Below are 24493 nucleotides of genomic sequence, written 5' to 3' on the forward strand. Positions count from 1 at the left end.
AAGCAGGTAAATGTGATTGTTGGCCAAATGGGTATGTTTCTTTCAGTTGAAGGATCAGGGAGGGACCTGTCATTTCTGAGCCATGCACTTTTCTTTAAATCTCTACTTGGAAATCTTAGACTGTCCTGGCATACTCAGTAAAAGTTTCCACAGGCCCATGACATCAAGGATCAAAGTCTTATATCCATGGGAAGTGAAATATGTACATTCCAGCCAGCTTAACTCTGGAAGAGACCCACATGCTTTCTTTGGAGTCCCTACTCAGGCAAAAGCCACCTCTGAGGATTGAATTACTGCCTTGTAAATGCATTAATAAAATGGCTTCTGATGTAATTTGTCTGCAAAAACCTTTGACCCTTTTGTCTTCTTCCCCAAACATAAACTGAAATATCTAAACTGCTCCAAGCTCTTGTCTTTTGTTTCATACATCCTTTTACCCTGTATTTCAACTCCTGTCAGTTCTCCCTTTGTACTGTCGTTCTCATCTGTCCCTTTCCATTCACACTGCCTCGAGACGCTCATCATTTTGTGCCTAAGCCACAAAAACCTCTGAATGTGAAGGATGTTCCTGCCAGGTGATCATTCTGCTTTATCAACATACCCTAACTAGTCATCTGAGAGTTTCAGGGCTCACCTCCTGGTGCTCAAAAAAAAGGTATTAAAAACGTCCAGAGTGTCTGTATTACTAATATCTTCTTTCTGTTCAATCCAGAGAATAGGTCATACAATGGTGGAGGAATAGGTTCTTCAAATAGGATAATGGACTTCTTGGAGGAGCCAATCCCTGGTGTGGGGACCTATGATGATTTCAATACAATTGATTGGGTGAGAGAGAAGTCTCGAGACCGGGATAGGCACCGAGAGGTAAGACAAAAGATGCTTTGTGAGCTGAGTGTTAGGAAACATCAGAAGAAGTTGAAAATATATATTCTTTACATATATAACCCTCTACCCTGGATGTGGCTGAATTTATTTTCTGTTGGCCATGTAAGGTTTTATTTTATTTTTATTTTTAAGGCATCTTGAAAATAATTTATATTTAATGATTTATCTTCCTATAGTGCGCGAGCGGTTAAAAAGGATCATTGGGTGTAAATGCCTATGTAGAAGGGTGAAAACAGTTGGTGGGAGGGACCAAAATAAATTTCAAAAATCTTTCTTCCCCATCTCATCTTTCTTTATGGTTTTCCCTTGAAGCAGAAGTTTTACAACTAAGAAAAGTAAGTGGACTTTTTTTTAAAGGAAAAGAGTGTTTACTGAAGCTTACAGGATAAACCTGTGATTATAGCTCTTTTAAAAGTATAAAACCAAAGCACATTTACTCACTCAACTAAAAAAAACGGCAAGACCAATCAAACTCAAATCAATGACAATTTAGTATGATAGTTAATAGAAGTACTTAGAGCTATGGCTCAGTTTTGTTTTGAATGTGACAAGAGAACCTCCCTACTTTTGTCTTTTCAAAGTAATGTGAAAACTTCTCAGAGTAGCCCACCAAGGTCATTTGCCTTTAACTTACTGCTGAGTATCATTTAAATCAGGGAATCACAATTTCTAGTCTGAGTCAGGAGCATGTGGAGAGCTTATTCAAAAGGTAGGGGGCCTCAGCCCCCATCATCCTGATTCAGTGGGGAACATGTCTTCAACCAACAGTAGGTATGATTTTTCTTTTTCTTTCTTACTATTTCTGCTTTGAGTCCAAATTTAAAATTTGCTTTTTAAGTTGACTCCATTTTCTCCTGAGTTCCTGATTTCCTCCTTTCAGACCTGAGTGACTCTCCTGAGCCGTCAGGTTCAGGTCACTTTTCATTCCTTTCCTGGCTCCTAACTGCTTTTCTCATGACCACCTGAGCCCAGGATTGTCCCAGGTACAGGTTTTGAGAAATTTCTTTGTGATCCTTAGATTTGTGATAATCCCACCGAGTTTTCTTCTCCTAACTCCAAAAGGTGATCTCTATAAAACATTTTGTTTTTTAATAAGATTCATGCTATTTGGGAACATATCCATATATTCTTTCTATTATATTAATTCATCAGGCAGACTTTAAAATATAGTTTTATAGCCTTAGAATTTTTTTCTCTATATAATTCAGAGTTTAGTTTGTCATCATTTGCTTATTCAGCATGTTACTCAGATTGGGAAAGCCACCTGTGATATGACAAGAGCACATTTCCCATTATATCAATATGGTTGTATCTGAGACACATTATATCAAATAATAATAATTCAGAATCAATTGAAATGTGTTTATCAAATGTTCAAGGAGACCTTTTTTTAAGCATTAGCTGTTCATCATCTGAATGGAAACACTGTCAGGGAAGTGTCACCTCATCTACTTTAAGCATTTCAATTGGAAACTTAAAGTCATGAGTCTAAATGAAATTTTAAAGTGCTTTTAACATCTGCCTGCTAATGCAGGGAGATGCAGGAGGCACAAGTTCTATTCCTGGGTTGGGACGATCCCCTGGAGGAAGAAATGGCAACCCACTCCAGTGTTCTTGCTTGGAGAACCCCACGGACAGAGGAGCCTGGCAGGCTACAGTCCATGGGGTTGCAAAGAGTCGAACATGACTGAGCAACTAAGCATAGCACAGCACATGCACACAATAATTTATTACTCATGATGTAGCTGTAGATCAAGATGGGGTAGCTCACTTTCCATTTCAAAGATAAGAAACAGAGGCCGAGAAAGGAGAAGTACTAATGCCAAAGTTGTCAGAATGCTTGGTTTTGAAATGTGAGCACTGAAGAGCTAAATTGACAAGGCTAGGGCCTAAAAAGGTAAAAATTTGTGTACCTCTTGATAGCTGCAGATATTCCCAGCAGGTTTTTGAAAATGAAAGAGATCATCCCTAATATCATTTAGGAACTATAATCACTGTACAGTTAGGGGTTTGTGGTATCAAGTCCTAGAATTTGCCTGACCTGAATTACAGCCCCATGTAGTAAACTTCAGATTGTATTTTCACCACTCAAATAAGCCCATATTTATTTATTCTTTGAAAAACAATCAGACTATTTTCTGTGAGACCATTTTTGGACTATCTGATGTCCAGGCCAGAAGGAGACCACTATAGTAAGCAAAACAGGTTGATGTTATAAGAAATTAGCAGCTAAGGGGCTTCCCTGGTGGCTTAGTGGTAAAGAATCTGCCTGCTAATGCAGGAGACATGTGTTCAATCTCTGATCTGGGAAGATCCCACAAGTCAAGGAGCAACTAAACTAAGCCCGTAAGTCTGTGTGCCACAACTGTTGAGCCTGTGCTCTAGAGCCTGGGAACTGCAACTGCTGAACCCACGTGCTGCAACTGTTGAAGCCCAGGCACCATAGAGCCCATAATACAGAACAAGAGAAGCCACCACAGTGAGAAGCCCATTCAGCACAACTAGAGAGTAGGCCCTGCTCTCCGCAACTAGAGAAAAACCTGAGCAGCAGCGAAGACGTAGCACAGCCAACAACAACAAAACAATCTCTAGAAGGCTTCTCTGGTGGTCCAGTGGTTAAGAATCCGCCAGCCAATGCAGGGGACATGGGTTTGATCCCTGCTCCAAGAAGATCCCACATGTCATGGGGCAACTCAGCGCATGTGCCATAACTATGGAGCCTGCATGCCTGGAGTCTCTACTCTGCAACAAAGAGTAGCCCCTGCTCACCACAACTAAAGAAAGTCCATGTGCAACAACAGAGACCCAGTGTAGCCAGAAATAATAAATAAAAGACAAAGGCCTTATTAAAAACAAAAGAAATTAGCTACTAAATAGGGAAGCCTTGAATAAGGTACTTGCAGGCATTGCAATACTGGAGATAAAGGTGGGGTTTGGTAAAACAAGGTTCAATAAACCTCAAAGTTCTTGGTGACTTTGGTTCAGCCAAAGATTTGAGAAGTATCTCTAAATTGGTCTCCTAATCAATAGGTTTGTCTTTGTGTTTCTTTATTGCACATTTTGATGTGAAAAAGCAAGGGTGTGTGTAAAATCTATCAATGTTTTCTCATTTCTCCCTAGATTACCAACAAAAGCAAAGAATCAACATGGGCCTTAATTCACAGTGTGAGCGATGCTTTTTCTGGCTGGTTGTTGATGCTACTTATTGGGCTTTTATCAGGTATGGTAAACCATGTTAACTTTCTAAACAAATTTCCTAAAATTGTGGTGTGCCCATTCCCCAAGTCATGAACTGAAATGAATGCTGTGCTTTATTGTTTTCCTACATGAAAGAAATCACTCATGGACCTTTTGGAAGCTTGATGACCTCAACTGTAAAGAGGTATTGATACCTCATCTCCTTCATTAAATAAATGAGATTAAATAAGGAAACACATTTAAGTGTATTTGTATACTATAAAATATTGTATCCATCTTAAGGTGCTGTTAGCCCTGACTTTTGGAGCTTATCTTGAGGAAGAACCTTTCTGTTGGAGATGGGGTTTTTATCTTGTTGTTTTCATTTGGGGGGGAGGGGTGGGAGCAACTCTGTGACTGGCAGGATCTTGATCTCTGACCAGGGATTGAACCCATGCCCTGGCAGTGAAAGCATCAAGTCCTAACCACCAGACCACCAGGGAATTCCCAGTTGTTTTTTTAACATATCCCACATGGGTAAAGAACCTGCCTCCAATGCAAGAGACCTGGGTTCGATCCCTGGGTCAGGAAGATCCCCCGGAGGAGTGCATGGCTACCCACTCTAGTATTCTTGCCTGGAGAATCCTATGGACAGAGGAGCCTGGTGGGTGATAGTCCATGGGGTTGCAAAAGAGTCAGACATGACTGAGTGACTAAAACTTTCGCTTTCTTTCACGTTGGATTTAGGAAAGAAGATGTAGAAGAGGACTTCTTGAAAGATTTTTGTAGTTACTTCTTAAACATCTTCTCTCTTCATTTAGGGTTAAAATATGTAGGACATGACTCATACCCTTAAGGGGCCTACACTCTTATTCTTTCATGGTGGTTGAGTACTGGGATGGTACTACCTTTTCCTGCCTTCTCCATCAAGCTCCTAAGCCACTCAGCTATATGGTCTATCTAGGAATAGTATCGGAGAAGGCAGTGGCACCCCACTCCAGTACTCTTGCCTGGGAAATCCCATGGACGGAGGAGCCTGGTAGGCTGCAGTCCATGGGGTCACTGGAGTTGGACACAACCGAGCGACTTCGCTTTCACTCTTTACTTTCATGGATTGGAGAAGGAAATGGCAACCCACTCAAATATTCTTACCTGGGGAATCCCAGGGATGGTGGAGCCTGGTGGGCTGCCATCTATGGCGTCGCACAGAGTCGGACACAGCTGAAGCGACTTAGCAGCAACAGCAGCAAGAATAGTATACTTGCTTTGCAATACAGCTTCAAAACAGGTCCCTAAGCAGGCTTCCCCTCCTGTGGCGGCAGCAGAAAACCAAGAATACCAGGCAGAAATGCTGAGATTTATATTCCCATGGCATTAAAAAAAAATGGGTCTAGGAAGACTAGGAATAATGAGCTAAAATAGAAGTTAGGTGGGAAATCAGGAGGTGGTTGGGATGGAATGGTAGTTAACAGCACAGGCTCTAGTTTGTGGCCTCTTGGGTTTGAATCCCAGCCCTACCAATTGCTAGTTTTGTGACTTTAGGCAGGTTTCTTAACCCTTGAAAGCTTTAGTTGACTGACTTGTAAAATAAGGATAATAAAAGTACCTATTTTGCAAGTTTGTTGTGAGAATTAAATGAAGTACAACATGTATACCACTCAGCACAGCACCCAGTTGTTCACAAGCTCCTGTTACTTAGAGATAATTCATGAGCCGTGGCGTATAAAATGATCACAGCAGCTAGTGGGAGCTGCTGCCATTCTGTCATAGCACCCCGCAGCCCCATCTCCTGATCTCCCATCAGTGGGCTCCTCGGGGAGACACGCAGGGGATGTTCACCATGTGCCACATTGTTTACATAAAACACCCCCATTTTTTTTGAACGCTGTGGCATTGCCCTTGCCTCTCCAATGCATAGAAACTAACTCTCCACTATCCCACCCCTTGTTTCTTTGTCATGGGATAGGAAACTAAGATCCAGTAGGCTTGTTTACCCCCAGATACTTTTGAGGCATCAGGCTACCACACAGTAAATCCGGTTTGTTATTTGATTCATTCTGTGCACTTTGGTAACAGCTCGTGTGTTACAGCCAAATCTGGTGACTATCCTGTGTTTTTTATGTTAGTTAAATCTCTGCAGGTCCATTTGCTTAAAAAAAAAATTACAGCAAATGAGAAACCGTTCATTCATAACAGTTTTCAAAGATTATTTCTGGGCCAGGGGTCAGCAAGCTTTTTCTGTAAAGAGCCAGACTAAGTATTTTAGGATTTGTGGGCCAAATGGTCTCTGTAACACAAATGTGGCCGTAGATAGTAGGTACACAAACAAACTGGACTGTGACCAAGAAAAGCCTTATTTAAAAACGCAGAGGTGGATTTGACCCTCAGACCATAGTTTTCCAACCCATGGTCTAGGGTGTAAATGCTGCCCATTCTCTGGCTCGTACAGAAGAGAGAATATGGTCTGGACAGTTTAGAGCTGGCTCATAATACACTGAGTGGGCTGTAATGTCAAATATTACACAGAGGCTGAAGAGAAGGAAGGGGGCTGAGAAAGGGTTATATAGTTTAGCAGTTAGGAGGATACAGGTGACCTTGAAAAAAATCTTAGATAAATATTAGTAGCCAGATTTTTTTTTTTTCTTTTGGCTGCACCTAGTGGCATGCCCGATCTTAGCTCCTGGACCAGGGATTGAACCTGGGCCCTGGCAGTGAAAGCACCAAGTCCTAACCACTGGACCACCAGGGAGTCCCAGGAGCCAGACTTCAAGGGGAGGCAACCATTGTAGAAGTTTTGGAGCTACTGGGTGGTCATTGGAAGGAGAGCAGGGACAGAAGCATGAAATGATAGCATGGACAGCTGGAAGCACTGCATTCTTTAGGGTAGGGGAAACCTGCTAAAATTTGTAACCAGGGAAGAAACCAACTGGGAAAAGAAGAGGGAGACATAGAAGGGAGGATAGGATGCAGGGTACCAGGGTTAGGTAGAATAAGACGTACACACATGAAACAACCAGAGAATTAGCCAAACTCTTTAACATCACTTAGTTTTCTGAATTCAGGCAATAAGTGCAATAGGGTTTAGAAGGAAGAGACGATGGGGGCTGGAGTAGCCGAGAGTAGGTTCAAACAGTTTGTCAGATTTGACTAGGTTGTTCAAGTGTGTAAATAACCTGTATTAACACTCTTAGCACCTACCAAAACATACACACGGTATAGCCTCCAGCCTGTTGGAACATAGGCGTAATATCCTCAACTTTTTAATGTATGTCTTGTCACTAGGTGGTCAGTGAATATTTTCCTTCCCCTCATACACACAGGGTATTTTGTTTTTAAGCATTGGAGAGCAACAATAGAAGCAGTGTGTCTGAATGCAGGAACAGTCTGGGAATTCAGGGGCTGTGAATTTTATGATGTCTTTGCTATTTCCCTAAAGCACGATTCTAAACCATTTAATTTCTTTATTCCAGTGTTTCTCATCTGGATAACAGAAATGATGAGAAGGCCAGAATTGAAAGTATAACTATCTTAACCCTATCAGTCTATTAGCCATAGTGCACGAATCCTCATAATCCTCATAATCATTCTCATAATTTTCTTTGAGGAATGATCTATATAAAATATTTTTTCCTTCTTCTCACTAAGAAAACCAGTTCATGCCCTAGGCTCAGGAGGCTTCAGCCTGCCTATAGCTTCATCTCATCTCCCATGTACATCACAATTTCTGCTTTTATAAATTCCATTCCCTTAGCCTAGAATGCTTTCCTGCCATTGCTCAAATTCCCTCGTTCCTGGTGCCAAATCAGTATTAAGACTGAGCCCTTCTCCTTAGAGTCTTCATCAACTGCCCCCATCAAGCCATCTCAAATACATGTCATATAATATTCTGCAACATGGGCAGTTCACATTTTCTCAGTCTTATGTATAAAGTGAGAATAAAACAATCTTTAATAAACTTGACTTTCTTTATGGATCAGTCTTCATCAACTCTCAGTCAAAGCAGAGTCTTTGCCAGGTGAGGCAGCTAAAAGTCAAATCCACTCCTCAGCCCCAACCCAACCACTTTGCTCTCTTCTAAGTTTCCCATATAGAAATTCTGCAGACACAGTGTTTAGTGTAGACAATGCTTTTTTCCCCTCTTGAACAGGCATTTGAAACAGCTAAAATCTATCAGAGATAATAGGTAAGAAGTAAGCAGACAATCAGGTTGCAGAAGGAGATTGCAAACAGAATGAAAATGTGTATAGTTGTCCATTATTGTGATTCCTTTTCCCTTATTTTCTCTTACAACCGTAACCTTTCCTTCACTTCCCTCAAATCAGGTTCCCTAGCTGGCTTGATAGACATCTCTGCTCACTGGATGACAGATTTAAAAGAAGGTATATGCACATCAGGAATCTGGTTTAACCATGAACACTGTTGCTGGAACTCCAACCATGTCACCTTTGAAAATAGAGACAAATGCCCAGAGTGGAATAGCTGGTCCCAGCTTATTATCAGCACAAATGAGGTAACACATGGTGAAGATCTCTGAACTGCTGACTTAATAATTCTTACATTTACTTCATTTCTTATACTGTCCTCGTGCCAGTTGTGGAATCTTCCTTTACTTTTCAGGAAAAGGGGAACCAGTGCCAGCTGCCTTTCTCTGTGGTTTAAGTGCAGCGTTGTTTCTATATCTTCTGACATGTGGAGTTTGATGCTTATACAACAAAATAATTTTTTTTGCGTATTTTTAACAAACCGTGTTTCTTCTTAGTATGCGGTGTGACTGAATCTTTCTCTAGTAATTTCCGTAGAAATGCCATAGTCAGCCAACAGATAAGCTATAATTTCTAACAAAAGATGGAATGGGTTAAAAATGTGTTTAAGCAGATTTTCCCTGAGCATTGTATTAGAACATTAAAAAATATATATTCCTTAGCAAAATACCAGAAACCCAGGAATAAGATTGTTCATGGCCCCCTTTTGAAATTAAAATTTCATTTGTCCTTGTCTTCTAGCAAATCGTTTTGGATATAAAAGTAACTTTGTTTTTCAGTTCCTTACCTTTCTCTTACCACTTGATCTGTGTGTTAGATCTCTCCTACTGAACACAAAAGCGCATGAAATAACTCTCAACTCCCAATTCCACTCTGGCTTCTACATAGGTACTTCTAAAACAGGTACCATCTCAGCTCACTCCTCATCTACTGTGTTAGGAAAGTGAGAAGGGCAAGACTGGAATAGTTGTTTGTACTTTTAAAATGTATTTTCATACCTACCTTGGTCCACAAACAATTTGAAGGGCACACCACCGCCCTAGACTCAGTCAAGGCAAAAGAAGGGTAAGAAAACAATGTCAGAAATAAGAGTATTTATGTACATATCTGACTATGCATATTGGCTTGTGAAAGAGGTCAATTAGAGGATTAACTACATACTATACGTGTGAGAAGTTTATGTTTGTGCTTCTCAAACCAGGTTAAGGTCAGCATACCGGAGGGTATGTGAAACCTCAGCATATGTGCTGTGTGCCTCCCCAGAGTATCAGTGTTTCCCAAGTATTTGGAAGAAATTTTTAAAAAAAAATTAAATGTAAACAGTTGTTATAAAGGAATGAAGGATTTCCATGTTTAAGATAAAACAGAATCTCTATTTCAGCTCTGCTCCTGTCTGGGTACCCCACCCCCATCCTCTCGGATGGAGAAAAGTTTGAGAAGCCCTGGAATTTAGCATGAGTCTGTGTGTGTGTGTGTGTTTGTGTGTGTGTGTGTGATTCCCTTGATTTTTTAAAACTCTTTCATTTTTGAAGTAGTTATAGATTCCCAGGAAGTTGCAAAGCAAGGTACGAGAAGGTTCCCATACCCTTCACCCAGCCTCCCCCAGTCATGACATAAGTGTGTGTGCATTTGTGCTAAGTCGCTTCAGTTGTGACTGACTCTTTGGAACCCTATGGTCTGTAGTCTGCTAGGTTCCCCTGACCATGAGATTCTCCAGGCAAGAATATTGGAGTGGATTGCCATGGTCTTCTCCAGGGGATCTTCCCAACACAGGGATCAAACCAGCATCTCTTATGTCTCCTGCATTGGCAGGCAGGTTCTTAACCACTAGCACCACCTCGGAAGCCCCTAACATTTAAGTGTTTGTTTTTGGCCAGTCCCTCAGTCATGGCTGACTCTGTGACCCCATGGACTGCAGCATGCCAGGCTTCCTTGTCTTTCATCATCTCCCAGAGTTTGCTCAAACTCATGTCCATCAAGTTGGTGATGCCATCCAACCATCTCATCCTCTGTCATCCCCTTCTCCTCCCGCCTTCAATCTGTCCCACCCTCAGGGTCTTTTCCAGTGAGTTGGCTCTTCACATCAGGTGGCCAAAGTGTTTATAGTACACTAGCAAAACAAAGAATGTGACATTGTTGCAACCTGCAGACCTTATTTTCACCCATTTTATGAGCATAGAAGAGAAAGAAGGGGAAGGAGAGAGAGAGTGAGTGTGTATGTGCAGGCGCACAGTTCACTGTAATTTTAGCACGTATGTAGATTTGTGTAGCCACCACCACAGTCAAAATGTAGAAGTGTTATTCCATCACCACAAGGCTCCCCAAAGCTACTCCTTTAGAGCTATGTATATGTGTGTTTAAGTGTTCCAACCATAACTTTCAAATTGGAGCTTTGCTCAGGTGAAAACTTTCTCTGGCTGTCCTTTTAATGAGTGAAATCCTTACCTGGGGAGAGTTAGTTCTGGGTTTTAAAGAGTTCTGCTGCCAAGAACTTGGCCTCCTGGTCTCTGCCTCTAGTCAGTTTCAGCCATTTTCTCCTTTCTTCCCCTTTCCTCTTTGTTTCCTCCTCATAGAGTATTCTTCCTCCCTAGCTACATTCTAAAGGCCAAGAGAGAGCAATCGTTTGTTCCTCTCAGGGACTAAAATAATGGGAACCCTATGTCAAAATTATAACTCAGAAAAAAAAAAAACCTAAGTGTTTTGGTTCTCTTTGTCTAGGTCAATGAATTTTTTTGATAGTGTTTTAGGTTTTAAGGGGCTTCCCTGGTGGCTCAGAGGTTAAAGCATCTGCCTGGAATGTGGGAGATCTGGGTTTGATCCCTGGGTCGGGAAGATCCCCTGGAGAAGGAAATGGCAACCCACTCCAGTACTCTTGCCTGGAGAATCCCATGGAGGGAGGTTTTAAGACAGCAAAAGTCCGCTGAGTTTTGTGATCCATGTAATTTGAGTGAGTTTCAACTTCTAATGTTTCTGTCATCAAGTGTCATATGCCAATGTTCAAAATATTGTTTTTTTTTTTTTAGGCATAGCTATTTTGCAAGGCTTTTAATGGTGGTGAATCCTTACTAATGGTCAAAATTAGATTTCTTTTCTGGCAGACTTCATTATAATATATAATAATATATATATAATTCTGATATAAGAATAAGTATATTATTTCCATTTTTAAAAATAGTCATCTCTGTTTTATTCTTTGGGCTGACATCTCACTGATTTTATCTGATGGTCACAGCCCAAAATGTTTTACTGCATATTCTTGTTGCTACTCAACGACTACACCTTTGCTACTATACTGGCAAAATTCTCTCAAAGATGTGGTCATCTCTACAGAATATCATTGCTTGTTTTAAGAAAAACACCCAAGAATTTTATAACCGCCTATGAGAATTTGACACCAAGGTAGGTAGTAGCCAAAGGTGAATTTAATGGAATTCTAGAGCCAGCCTTCGCTTGAAATGTGTAGCCAAGGTTCAGCCATTCCAATAAAAGGACTGCTAAGACTTTTAATGAAATCGACATAGTATATATATATATATATATATATATATATATTTGACTACAAAATCTATCAAAGCACTCATATAGAAAGTGAATTTACATTTTCATTCTTGTCCATCCTTAGAAGCCATCCTCACTTTCCTTTGGGTGGAACAAAGCCTCTCATTTTCTGTAGCAAATGAGCTGACAGTGTTTTAGTAGTTGCTTTGCTGGCAGTCTGGAAGAAACATTTTGAGCAATTTAATATTGTTTGTTTGTTTTCTGACCTCCTCTCCTGAAAACCCATTACTTAAGAGCTGCATGCCTCACTGAGGTTGTCTAGGCTAAAACCAACTTCTTTCTTTTCCCCTGTTCCAGGGAGCCTTTGCCTACATAGTCAATTATTTCATGTACGTCCTCTGGGCTCTCCTATTTGCCTTCCTTGCTGTATCTCTTGTCAAGGTGTTTGCACCTTATGCCTGTGGCTCTGGAATCCCTGAGGTGAGTCTCTAAAATGGTTTATAATGGTTTATAAGTGGTAACAACAATTAATCCTTTTTAGTTGAAACCATTTAATATGTATTCCAGCATATACTGCAGTTGAATATTAAATGAGATCAGATCCCGAGGCAGTCTAGGGCCTTTCTAGATCTTCCCTTAAGTTTCCTCCCAGACTGGGCCACATATACATTTAAAGGAATTGATTCCTAGCCTCCTACGGGTTCCTGGTGAACCAGCCCCCTGAAGAATTCCCTGACTCCCTAACCAAGAAGCTTTTAGGGTAGATTGCAGGATTCTGGTCTGAAAAAATAGTGGTACTGTCAGCTTTTTTAGAGCAGAAGAAATGGAACTATTTTGCTACATTTTTTACAACATGATTTGGGCTAGAAGGAGGGTGATTAAAACCCTATTTCTAACGACTTTTGGTTTAGATTACTTGATAGTGACCGAAACCACTGAGATTTTAGGTTACCTGGATGGCCTTGCCTCTCTCTGTTTCCTGATCAAGTGATAGCTACAGATTTTTTGGCAGAGAGTCAAGGCTATACTAGTAAGGGAAAGTAAGAAAAACACCCTCCCTCTCAGCTGCCCCTTCTCCACACACATGCACTCTCATACTTAACAGTACTCCCTTGCCCAGCTATCACATGCCGGCCCCCCCACCCCCAAAAGAAAAGGGAACATAAAAGTTTTAAGAACATTTCTCATTTTCTTGGTCTCCTGGGTCCCCTCCCAAACTTGAATCACTGTTTCAAGCTTTTATGTATCACTTGTTTAAAAGGTGCAGTTTCTATAATGAGGACCAGATTTATTGCTTCTTAGCCTTGTTTCCTTACTTACTCCGTGTTCAATCTGTTTTTAACCTGCAGATAAAAACTATCTTGAGTGGTTTCATTATTAGGGGCTATTTGGGTAAGTGGACCCTGATGATCAAAACCATCACACTGGTACTGGCAGTGTCATCTGGCCTGAGCCTGGGCAAAGAGGGCCCCCTAGTGCACGTGGCTTGCTGCTGTGGGAACATCCTATGCCACTGTTTCAACAAATACAGGAAGAATGAAGCCAAGCGCAGAGAGGTAACAACAAATGACTTTACCAGTGTCTCTCTCTCTCTCTCTCTTTTTTTTTTTTTTTGGTGAGAGCACAAATGGTACAATCTGGGATGAGAATTGGGGGATTCTACTGGTGTTAATGCAAATACTCTTTGACCCAAAAGTTCCATTTCTAGAAATTTATCCTGCAGACATTCTACCATGTGTGAACAAAGGTGTGTGGGGATAGTCAGTGCAGCATCTCTCAACATCGTGAAAAACTGAAGCAATCCAAATGGCCATCAGTGGGGGACTGACTGAATAAACAATATTCTGTCCATACTCTAAAATCCCATGTAGCTCTTAATGAGATAATGCTAGGTATACTAACATGGAATGATGGCTATAAAATACCATTAAACTTTGAAAAGCCAATCTCAGAATAATGTGTAAAGTAAAAGTCAGTTAATGTTTCTGTTAAGTGTGTATATATGCTCCTTGAAAAAATGGCTGAGAAGTGGTTTCACCCCAAACTGTTAAAAAAAATGTCTACTTCTGGTGAGGGGGAAAGTGAGGTAGATGCTAGTAAGGAAGAAGTAAAGACTTAATATATAATTCTATATAAGCATGTGTGATTTCTGTTACAAAATAAGTTGAAGAAATAATGGAAGGCTTTTAAAAGAAGTTTATTCCTGTGAAAGAATATAAGTTCAGCATGTGTTTCAGATGCCAGCTTTTATATCTTTTATTTCTACCTAACAGCATACTGTATTTGTTTCTCTGTATTCGATTTTTCTCTCCCTGCCCTCCACCTCTGCAAATTAGTCCCACTGCGATATCTCTATAGTTGTTCTCATGTTTATACAGTTGTTAATATATGTCATTTTGAGGAGGAAGACCATTTTTTAAGAAGTTCCAATTCATTGGTTACTTTTTTCCTGCTATAATTAAGAATTTGAGAAAATAATGGTTCTTGCTTTTTTTTTTCTGTTGAATTACAAAGAAATCACATATGGAATGGGTCAAGACCAAGGTTATTTCATTGAAGAGGATTTTTCACAAAATTAGAACCTCGTGATTTATTCTGAAAGCAAAAGCAAAATTCCCCATAAGACTCAGAAGAAAACTCAAAGATATTGAAATTTCAAATATGGAATACATTTTGATGGTTCAAGGGGAAAAATTCCTGGCAGGAGAGGTAGGCTAGCAGGAGAGAGAGAGGAAAATCTGAGTAGGTTGTTTAGCTATCTGTCAAATACATAAAGGCAGTCTTACATTGGTGAAGTTGTTAGATAGGAGTAATGTACAACAGAAGCTAAAGAGATGAAAAAAAACATTTTAACTGGCAAGAATAAAGTGTTGATTGTTGCTGGTTTTGCATAAGTAGAGGTGACTTTGAAACTGTAGATTGGTGATTACTTTCATTTTATTTCATATAAAATTGGCATTTTTGTTCAAACAGTTCTTATAAAATGAAAGAGTTTGATTTGGTTGTTTTTCTGTACAGATATCATATATTTCTAACTAAACTCATAGATAGTTGAATATGTCATTCACTTCTTATTGCTTATTTAGAGTTTGCAGTTATTTTTTCCTGGTGTTCTCACCATCGGCAGTAACCCTTTTATGGCCTCGGGCCTTGTCATAGTGGCCAGATGGTTGAGCGTAAAATAGAGATTTGAGAAAGAAGGGCATAGATAGACTCCACTCCACAGCTTATTGGCCAGTTCAAGTCTTCCTCTCCCTCGTAATTCATCCTAAACAAGGTCACTGAAATCCCCTTTCTGAAGTTCTGTGTTAAGTGTCCTCATCCTTCTTAGATGAAAGCCATTCTAGTCTTGAATTTCAGAGTCCTCCTCAGCTAGCACCAGAGATGAGTTCCCCCCATACCCTTCATTTTCCTGGGCCATCTTGCACTTCCAGAAAAACCTACCTATTTGCCAAGAACCATTTTATTTTTTCTTTAAAAACTGTCAGTTTTATTCAACTTCCTTTTAAAAATAGCTCCTTGATACCACACATCATATATCACTCCACAGCAACCAGAATCCAACAAACTGACTTTCTTGTTCTATTAATTCTGGCGTGTTGGTGTGTTTATCATGCACTTTTTATATTCACATGCCTAAGGCTACTGCATAAAAAGATGGTACTCTTGAAATATCACTTGCTCTCTTTCCCCACCTCCTTGTCCTTTTTAATTTCTCTCTGACAGCTTCTTCTTCTTTCTCTCTCTCCTTACCCTTTTCCTTGCCACACCTAGACACACTTAGGTCTTAGGACTGTTCCCTTCAAAATCTATCCCCAACTTTGCTTCTAGTCACCCTCCTATTTCTGTTTCCATAGGTTACTAGGTGTGGAGTAGGGCACATAGTACAGGAAACTCTAAATACCTCTTGTCTGAATATTTGCAGTTTCTGATTAGCTGTGAGCCAATCGTTATTTCAAGTTTGTATCATTAGAGCTCTCTTTAAAATCTCATTTTAAAAGCTTTTCTTTATAAAGAAAGTGCTATGTAAATTACATAACTGGAAATACTTCATTTAGGTGGTGAATAGGTCTTACAGACCATAAATCAGTTGTGGAATTGGGAGTATGGGGGATGGGAGCATAATTTGGAATCAAGTACATGCCTAAATTAATTACAAAGGCAAGGCCTTCTACGTGTTCCAGCATGTGAACCATGTGTTCAAGATTCAGCAGATAATGTTTGCTCTCAAAGTAAATATATGTTGAACTTCATTTTTGATAAGCTGGGTATAGAGCAGGTAAAGTTTTCTTTGTTTTGTTTACATTTGGTAGCCACCAATATTCCCTTTAAAATGTGACTGAAGGTAGGAAAGTGGCCTTATCCTATCACTAATTTTGAGTTTTGAATCATAGGTCTTGTCAGCCGCCGCTGCTGCTGGTGTATCTGTAGCCTTTGGGGCACCTATTGGTGGAGTATTATTCAGCCTAGAAGAGGTAACTGCTTTTATCTGTCTGTAGAGCCACGCTTGTGATTTGGTACCAGGGATTCTTGCCATTGTCTATGTATACTGCAGTCCCGAATTGCTCTGCCCAACTCTAGTGCTTTGCCACGGGACTGGAAATTTCCAGGCCATTTTCATCCTTAGCTCGAATTGCCACAGCACAATTTTTCACCCCAAATAGTTCCTGCATATTGACTTGAGTTGATTTTCTCGCTTTTTCTCTTATAGGTCAGCTACTACTTTCCCCTCAAAACACTGTGGCGTTCATTTTTCGCTGCTTTAGTGGCAGCATTCACTCTACGCTCCATCAATCCATTTGGGAACAGCCGCCTGGTTCTATTTTATGTGGAGTTTCACACCCCATGGCATCTCTTTGAGCTTGTGCCCTTCATTCTGCTGGGCATATTTGGTGGTCTGTGGGGAGCTCTTTTTATCCGCACTAACATTGCCTGGTGTCGGAAGCGGAAGACTACCCAGTTGGGCAAGTATCCTGTTGTAGAGGTTCTTGTCGTGACAGCCATCACTGCCATCCTGGCTTTCCCCAATGAGTATACCCGAGTGAGCACAAGTGAGCTCATCTCTGAGCTGTTCAATGACTGTGGCCTCCTGGACTCCTCCAAACTCTGTGATTATAAGAACCGTTTCAACACAAGCAAGGCGGGTGAGCTGCCCGACAGACCAGCTGGCGTGGGAGTCTACAGTGCAATGTGGCAGCTGGCCTTGACACTCATACTGAAAATTGTCATCACTATATTCACCTTTGGCATGAAGGTGAGGAGATTCTTTTGGTCCTTCGTGGATATTTGTGTGTCTGTAGGTTTTCAGGGCAAAGCCAAGATACCATAAAATTCTCGTAGTTCATGGGGTATGTTCAGCTTCACCCAGCGTTGTCCACTAACCCACCCCAGGCCCCTTTTACCCGCACATATCCTCAATATCCTCATAACTTCTTAGACAATTGTATGGCTATCTAAAATTGCCCAAGCCTAGTTTTAGGCCAAACGTAAACGTCAGTGATGAGGTTTTAAAAGTAGAAATGTTTTCTCCTTTTCTGTGGAAAACATATTTTGCCACTCAAAAAGGATGGTGAGGTATTTATCCCAGTGCATTTTGTATCAAAACAATATCTGACCAGCACATTTTTGGTCCTTATAAAGTGGCTTTGGCGTTTACCAATAAAGCAAAGTAGTTGGTTGAACCAAATGAAGTTGCCAACCATTTTAACCACTGAAATAGCAATTTCATATGGTTCAACCCAATATATAGCTAAATGTATTTTTTTACAGTTAACAGTGTCCAATTATCAAGAACTTCATAGGTCACCCTAAATTAATACTTAGATTATCAAAAGCTGACATCAGGCCAGTATCTTTTATTTTCAGTACTCATTATAATTTCCATGTGTCAGAAGAAATCAAGAAGGAAAATCTGTATTTTCCTCATCTTCCTTGGTTTTTATGTGTCCAGGCAACAATACTGGAGTGGGTTGCCATTCCCTTCTCCAGGGGATCTTCCAGACACGGGGATATTCCTGACCCGGGGATTGAACCTGAGTTTCCTCCATTTCAGGCAGATTCTTTATCTGTAGCCACCAGGGAAGCCCTTCTTTTCTTTAGCACTCAACTACCAATGTATTTGCTCTATTCTCAAGAGAAATAGATTCAAAACAGAAAATAAGGGCCAACAATGCAGTTTAGGGAGTACACTAATCTCTGAATTCATATCCATCCTCAACATGTTGAACAGATTTGCAGTGCTTATTGAGTTACTTTGCACCTCATGGCTTCATTCTTCCATTTAAAAGTGAATTTGCAGACCATCAGACCCACCCCAATTCAAATATATGCTAGAATCAAAGCTATTTTAAAATAATCTGCTGTTTGGGTTATCCCTGTCATCATTTTCCCTCTCTTAGCACAGAAAATTGACAATGCATTATTGTATCCTGGTGGTGGTGGTTTAGTCCCTAAGTCATGTCTGACTCTTGCAACCCCATAGACTGTAGCCCACCAGGCTCCTCTGTCTATGGAATTTCCTAGGCAAGAATAATAGAGTGGGTTGCCATTTCCTTCTCTAGGGGATCTTCCTGACCCAGGGATTGAACCCTTGTCTCCTGCTTTGCAGCTGGGTTCTTTACTGACTGAGCCACCAGAGAAGCCCCAGTTACATTCTAGGAGTTCAAAAAAAAAAAGAGGAGACAGATGGGGGTTCCTTTTTGGGGATAGTCATGCAACCATAGTCACTACCTCATTAAAAAACTAATTTATTCTTTCTTTTATACTGTTAAACTGAAACCTCATATGCCATCCTTTTTGTGTGGGCAGTGGGTCAAGATTCAATACATGAGAGTGATTAGAAGCATTACATTTAAACCCATCACCAACATTTACTAAATCTTGGCCTTGGATGAATTCTTAAACTCTCTGTACCTTAGATCGCTTGTGAATTGAGGATAATAACACTCGCCTCTTGGGATGGTTGTAAAGAACCCACAAAATCCAGTCTGTAGAGCATCCAACATAGAGCATTGTAGATAGTCAATAAAGGGTAATTGCTGTTGATAAGAATTCAAAATTGGGTAAACTGTCTGCATATATGAGAAACTCCATCTATTTTCCTTTTTCTTTGGGAAAGGCTTAATTTCTACCTCCAGTTCTGTGTTGGTCTGGAGAGTTCAGGCTCTTGCCTGATGGACCCCGAATCAGGGTAAGCATCTTTGCAGTTGTACTTGCCTGCACGTCCCAGAGAACCTCTAGTCCCTGTAGTGTTACACAGATCTTTGCAGCCACTTGCTAGCATAGTGCATAGTTAGATTGTCATTGGCCTGTTCGCTTTGCAGAGGGTCAGTCCTCTAGCCCTTATCACGTGCCACGTAATTACGTCACTTCTCACTGACCATCTGTTGCTTTCTCTTTGCAGATTCCTTCTGGTCTTTTTATCCCTAGCATGGCTGTTGGTGCTATAGCAGGTCGGCTTTTGGGAGTTGGGATGGAACAGCTGGCTTATTACCACCATGACTGGGCCATCTTCAATAGCTGGTGCAGTCAAGGAGCAGATTGCATCACTCCTGGCCTTTATGCGATGGTTGGGGCTGCAGCCTGCTTGGGTGAGTATTGTTTGCATTGATTTCAAAGAAATTGCTACCCAGGTGGCATTGTAAAGATGAGTTATACTATACATAACTGACTGTAGGTTTAAAAAAAAAAAAACTCTCCATTTCTTGTTGGGTTTGCCATTTTCAAGTGCTTTAAGAAGGCATTCTTTACCATATATCTCCATTCCTCCCCTTTGAGAGGAATTCTCTCAAATTCTGTCATATTGAGGAAGAAACCAGAAATTTGGACAAAAATACCTGCACAAGAATGTTCATCATGGTATTATGTGTAATAGCAAATAACTGGAATCAACCTAAAAGTGCAATAAGGGACTGGTTAAATAAATTATGGTACATCCATATAATGCTATACCATAGAGCCACTGAATGTGATGCTAATATGTTTAATATTTTAAAATACAGTTTAAATAAATTTGTAGTAATATGCAAAGTATTCCTAACATAAAGTTAGGAGAAAAGGCACGGTGGGGAATTTAAACATATAAAACAAATTCATCTATATAAAAACATATGTTCTGAAAAAAAGTCACTTGAAATTTTTACTCAGCATATTTCTAGGCAGTGAGTTTACAGGTAAGACTTTCCTTTATATACTTTAAAGATATATATAGTTTCCAATTATTCTACAGTGGGCCTGCATGTCCCAGAGAACCTCTCACGTCTGTGGTTTTATACAAATCATAGACATCTTATGCAATTACTTTTATAATTGGGAGTTGGTGGGGAGCAATAAACAAATGAAAAAAGAGTGAAGGAGGTATCTTTTGTAGAGGTTATTTTGGAAGTGTAACTCATGTCCATTGTAAACTTGTTTGAATGCAGTTGCAGGAGTCTATGCAGTTGTAGGCAAGGGCCTCCTTTTAGTGATGTTTCCAGTAAGTAACTTTTTCTGGATGGGGCCTGTGAAAGGTCCATAACTGTAATGAATCCTTTACTTTTCCTGCCTTCACTAAGTAGCCTGTTGTCTATTTTTGCAGGTGGGGTGACTCGGATGACCGTTTCTCTTGTTGTCATAATGTTTGAACTAACTGGTGGCTTGGAATACATTGTGCCTCTGATGGCTGCAGCTATGACAAGCAAGTGGGTGGCAGATGCTCTTGGGCGGGAGGGCATCTATGATGCCCACATCCGTCTCAATGGGTACCCCTTTCTTGAAGCCAAAGAAGAGTTTGCTCATAAGACCCTGGCAATGGATGTGATGAAACCCCGGAGAAATGATCCTTTGTTGACTGTCCTTACTCAGGACAGTATGACCGTGGAAGATGTAGAGACCATAATCAGTGAAACAACTTACAGTGGCTTCCCAGTGGTGGTGTCCCGGGAGTCCCAAAGACTTGTGGGTTTTGTCCTCCGAAGAGACCTCATTATTTCAATTGGTAAGGATTTCATAAAGGGGACAAGGAGGTCCACTATAGAAATAATAAATAAATATGCATGAGGGGAGGGGAGGGATAAATTAAGAGATTGGGATTAACAGACACACACTGCTATATATAAAATAGATGACCAACAAGGACCTGCTGTATCACACAGGGAACTACACTCAGTATCTTATAATAACCTGTAATGGAAAAGAATCTGACAAACAACTTATATGTATGTTTACATGTGTGTGTGTGTGTGTATGTGAAAGTTGCTCAATCATGTCCGACTCTTTGCAACCACATGGACTCTAGCCTGTCTCCTCTGTCCATGGATTCTCCAGGCCAGAATGCTAGAGTGGGTAGCCATTCCCTTCTCCAGGGGAGCTTCCCAACTCAGGGATTGAACCCAGGTTTCCCGCATTGTGGGTGGATTCTTTACCATTTGAGCCACCAGGGAAGCCCATAGAACAAAATCATTTTGCTGTACACCTCAAAATAACATGACATTGTATCTCAACTATACAATAAATAAGCATGCATGCATGAAATGGGGAAGACAGAAGGGAGAGGGGACTGGTTAGGGGCCAGAAGGATAGAATGAGTCCTTTTTTTTAACCTTTCTCCCGCTACTTTTTTCAAATAGAAAATGCTCGAAAAAAACAGGATGGAGTTGTGAGCACTTCCATCATTTATTTCACCGAGCATTCTCCTCCAGTGCCGCCATACACCCCACCTACCCTCAAGCTTCGGAACATCCTGGATCTCAGCCCCTTCACTGTGACTGACCTTACGCCCATGGAGATTGTGGTGGATATCTTCCGCAAGCTGGGACTACGGCAGTGCCTGGTTACACACAATGGGTGAGAGCTCTTTGGTGAAATCAGATTGGGTTAGAGAAAGAAAGAGAATGCAGAGAGATTAAAGAAAGAAGAGCCCAACTCACATGAACAGTAGTAGCACTTACAGACCTTTTGGAAACTCTGAGATGAAGATGGATATGTTTCTCTCATTGTCATAATAGAGAAGACGTTTGGGGAAGATAGTGGGTTTGAGAGATGTGAACTGCTGGTTGCATATCATAAATAACTCAGTTCCTCCCCTACAAAGGAAATAACTGTGTTCTTATGAACAGGCAGCACTGAAATTTAAATGGTACTAGGTAGTATATGTCAGAGAAGGCAATGGCACCCCACTTCAGTACTCTTGCCTGGAAAATCCCATGGATGGAGGAGCCTGGTGGGTCCATTGGGTCACTAAGAGTCGGACACGACTGAACGACTTCACTTTCACTTTTCACTTTCACGCATTGGAGAAGGAAATGGCAACCCACTCCAGTATTCTTGCCTGGAGAATCCCAGGGACGGGGGAGCCTGGTGGGCTGCCGTCTATGGGGTCGCACAGAGTCGGACACGACTGAAGCGACTTAGCAGCAGCAGCAGCAGCAGGTAGTATATGTATGTTATTTCGTCCTTGCATACCTTCGTTGTTATTATTTACTGGTGAGAAAACCAAGTTCCAGTGAGGTTTAATGACTTGCACAGTTGATGTCTAGTTGAGGTAGGCTTTAAACACAAGTCTTCTGACTCCCATGGCTAAGGCTCTCTCTTTCTGAGATATTTCTTATCAAGTAAAGGAAGCCATGTTATTTTTATTGGGAAAAAAAAAGCAGGTTGAGGAGAAGGGTGGGTTTTTTTGTGTGTCTGTGTGTGTGTTTGTGTGAACATGGTAATGTTAATCTGAAAAGTGAAAGTAAAGTCGCTCAGTCATGTCCGATCCGACTCTTTGTGACCCCATGGACTGTAGCCCACCAGGCTCCTCCCTCCATGGGATTCTCCAGGCAAGAGTACTGGAGTGGGTTGTCATTTCCTTCTCCAGGGGATCTTAGTGATTATATAAGAATTTCACCCTCTAAAATTTCTGAATAATGTAACAGATGTTTTACAGAATTGAAATCAGTAAGGGGACTTTCCCTAACTGGTTCATTCAATCTTAACTAAATCTGAACTTCATGGAAGAACATATTCTACTAGATTCTAGGGAGAGACAGAAATCAAAGAGACCACCCTCTGCCCTCAGGGAGTATGCGGTGTTATAGGGAAGCTGATAACAGAGCAAACTGGACAAATACTACAGAAGAGATGTGCACAGAACATACTGTTCCTAGGAGGGCACAGTTAGTTCTGACTCGTAGGATCAGGAAAGGTGTTCTGGAAAAGGGACATTTGAACTGGGTTATGAAAGGTAAGACATGTATAGAGAGAGTAATATACACAGCAAATAGCAGGACTTAACACCTAGAGGAAGTAATACTTAAAGGGACCTATGCATCGGTCCATTTACCTGGTATATGTAATCTAGTCCTGTTATCATTCTATAAGTGCCAATTGTGTTCAAAGACGAAGTTGAAAACGACTGAGGAGGAAAAGTGTCACCTTTGTGAATTTTATTTTAGCTACAGATTGATTTTTGTTTGTTGTCTTATTTTATCTTTTAGGCGATTGCTTGGGATCATTACCAAAAAGGATGTGCTAAAGCATATAGCACAGATGGCGAACCAAGATCCTGATTCCATTCTCTTCAACTAGAATCACAGGGTTGTACTGGATATAAAACAGGAAGGACATTGCAGACCATGGATATATTTTATTAACTGGGTACCCAAAACACATTTCCTACATTTGGGTGGTGAAGTTATATCAGCGTGTTGTCTCTTTCCTGCAAATTAACCAGTTGCACTACGTAATCTCTGGAAATTATTCTTCTCTTTAGGAGAAAATTCTATTAGGCTTCTGTGATATTGGATTAGGAAGATTTCATGAAAGAGTAAACAAGATTGCTATGATTTAATTCATTTCTTTCTTTTTATTTAAAGATTTTTTTAATTTAAGACATAATTGTTAGCCAATATGCAATCACTGAAAACTATGCAAGAAAAATTCCAAATGTCCTGACCTATAGCCTGCAGGAAGCTCATGAAAAAGTCACTTTTTTGGACTCTTAACTCTCATTGGTGGAAAATGAAGTGTAAACTAAGGGGCTTTGCTTTTCCAGCCACAGGAAGGAAAGCCAGAAGGAAAATAGTAATGGTATTTTCCAGACTGTGAATTCAGTTCAAATATTATCTTGTTCCTGTTACAGTATTTAGCATTATTAGTTTTGTGTGTTTATGTACATGTTAATTTTAATGTCTGATTATAAGACAATGCTGCTTTGGTTAATCTCCTCTAAGTGAATTTAAAGAGATTAACTTTTATAGCTTGCTTGTTCCTGGTACTCTTTTGACGTGCACAAAGATAAGTTATAGAATTTTCTCCTTGTCTGCAAATAGGCTCATTTTTCCAGATGGTCTTTGTTAGCTAGTAGACAAAGACTTGGCCATGCATTTGTTAGTGACAAGGAATGTTTTCTCCAGCTTCCTTGAAACGATTAGTAAAATTCTAAGCAAAGTCAATGACTAGGTCTTTCACATTTTTGTGAGGTCCCAACTAATCCTCTTACCCAGATGCCACCTCCATGAGTGATGGTGCTTTCGGCTTCTGGAATATAGAAGAACAGTAAAGGGAACCAAATCTAGACTGCATACTGGTAAACCAGGGAAGATTCCGAGCTGTATCTGTGTTTTCATGCATTCCTTCGTAACAACCACCAGTACTAAAATGACTGGGCACTCATGCCTCTTCCCAGTGTTAAGTACATTTAACAGGCCAGT

The 24493-nt window shown here is 40.6% G+C and overlaps 1 protein-coding gene and 1 non-coding gene across 3 annotated transcripts; one reads left to right on the forward strand and one right to left on the reverse strand.

Moving 5' to 3' along the window:
- Positions 1 to 744: 744 nt before the first annotated feature.
- Positions 745 to 23488, forward strand: CLCN5 (chloride voltage-gated channel 5). 2 transcript variants are annotated; one of them, XM_068962143.1, is made up of 11 exons: positions 745 to 864; positions 4006 to 4105; positions 8385 to 8572; positions 12180 to 12302; positions 13172 to 13378; positions 16217 to 16297; positions 16534 to 17076; positions 19225 to 19411; positions 20398 to 20796; positions 21428 to 21644; positions 23279 to 23488. In XM_068962143.1, exons 1-11 carry the CDS (start codon positions 760 to 762, stop codon positions 23367 to 23369), a joined length of 2241 nt encoding a protein of 746 aa, XP_068818244.1. In that variant the 5' UTR covers positions 745 to 759; the 3' UTR covers positions 23370 to 23488. The 2 variants fall into 2 exon arrangements, with proteins under 2 accessions (XP_068818244.1, XP_068818245.1); XM_068962144.1 differs by lacking the exon at positions 16217 to 16297.
- Positions 6740 to 6820, reverse strand: TRNAE-UUC (transfer RNA glutamic acid (anticodon UUC)). Its single transcript has one exon. It is a non-coding gene; the product is annotated as a tRNA-Glu (tRNA).
- Positions 23489 to 24493: the final 1005 nt, after the last annotated feature.

The sequence above is a fragment of the Capricornis sumatraensis genome, chromosome X, assembly GCF_032405125.1.
Source record: "Capricornis sumatraensis isolate serow.1 chromosome X, serow.2, whole genome shotgun sequence".
NCBI lineage: Eukaryota > Metazoa > Chordata > Mammalia > Artiodactyla > Bovidae > Capricornis > Capricornis sumatraensis.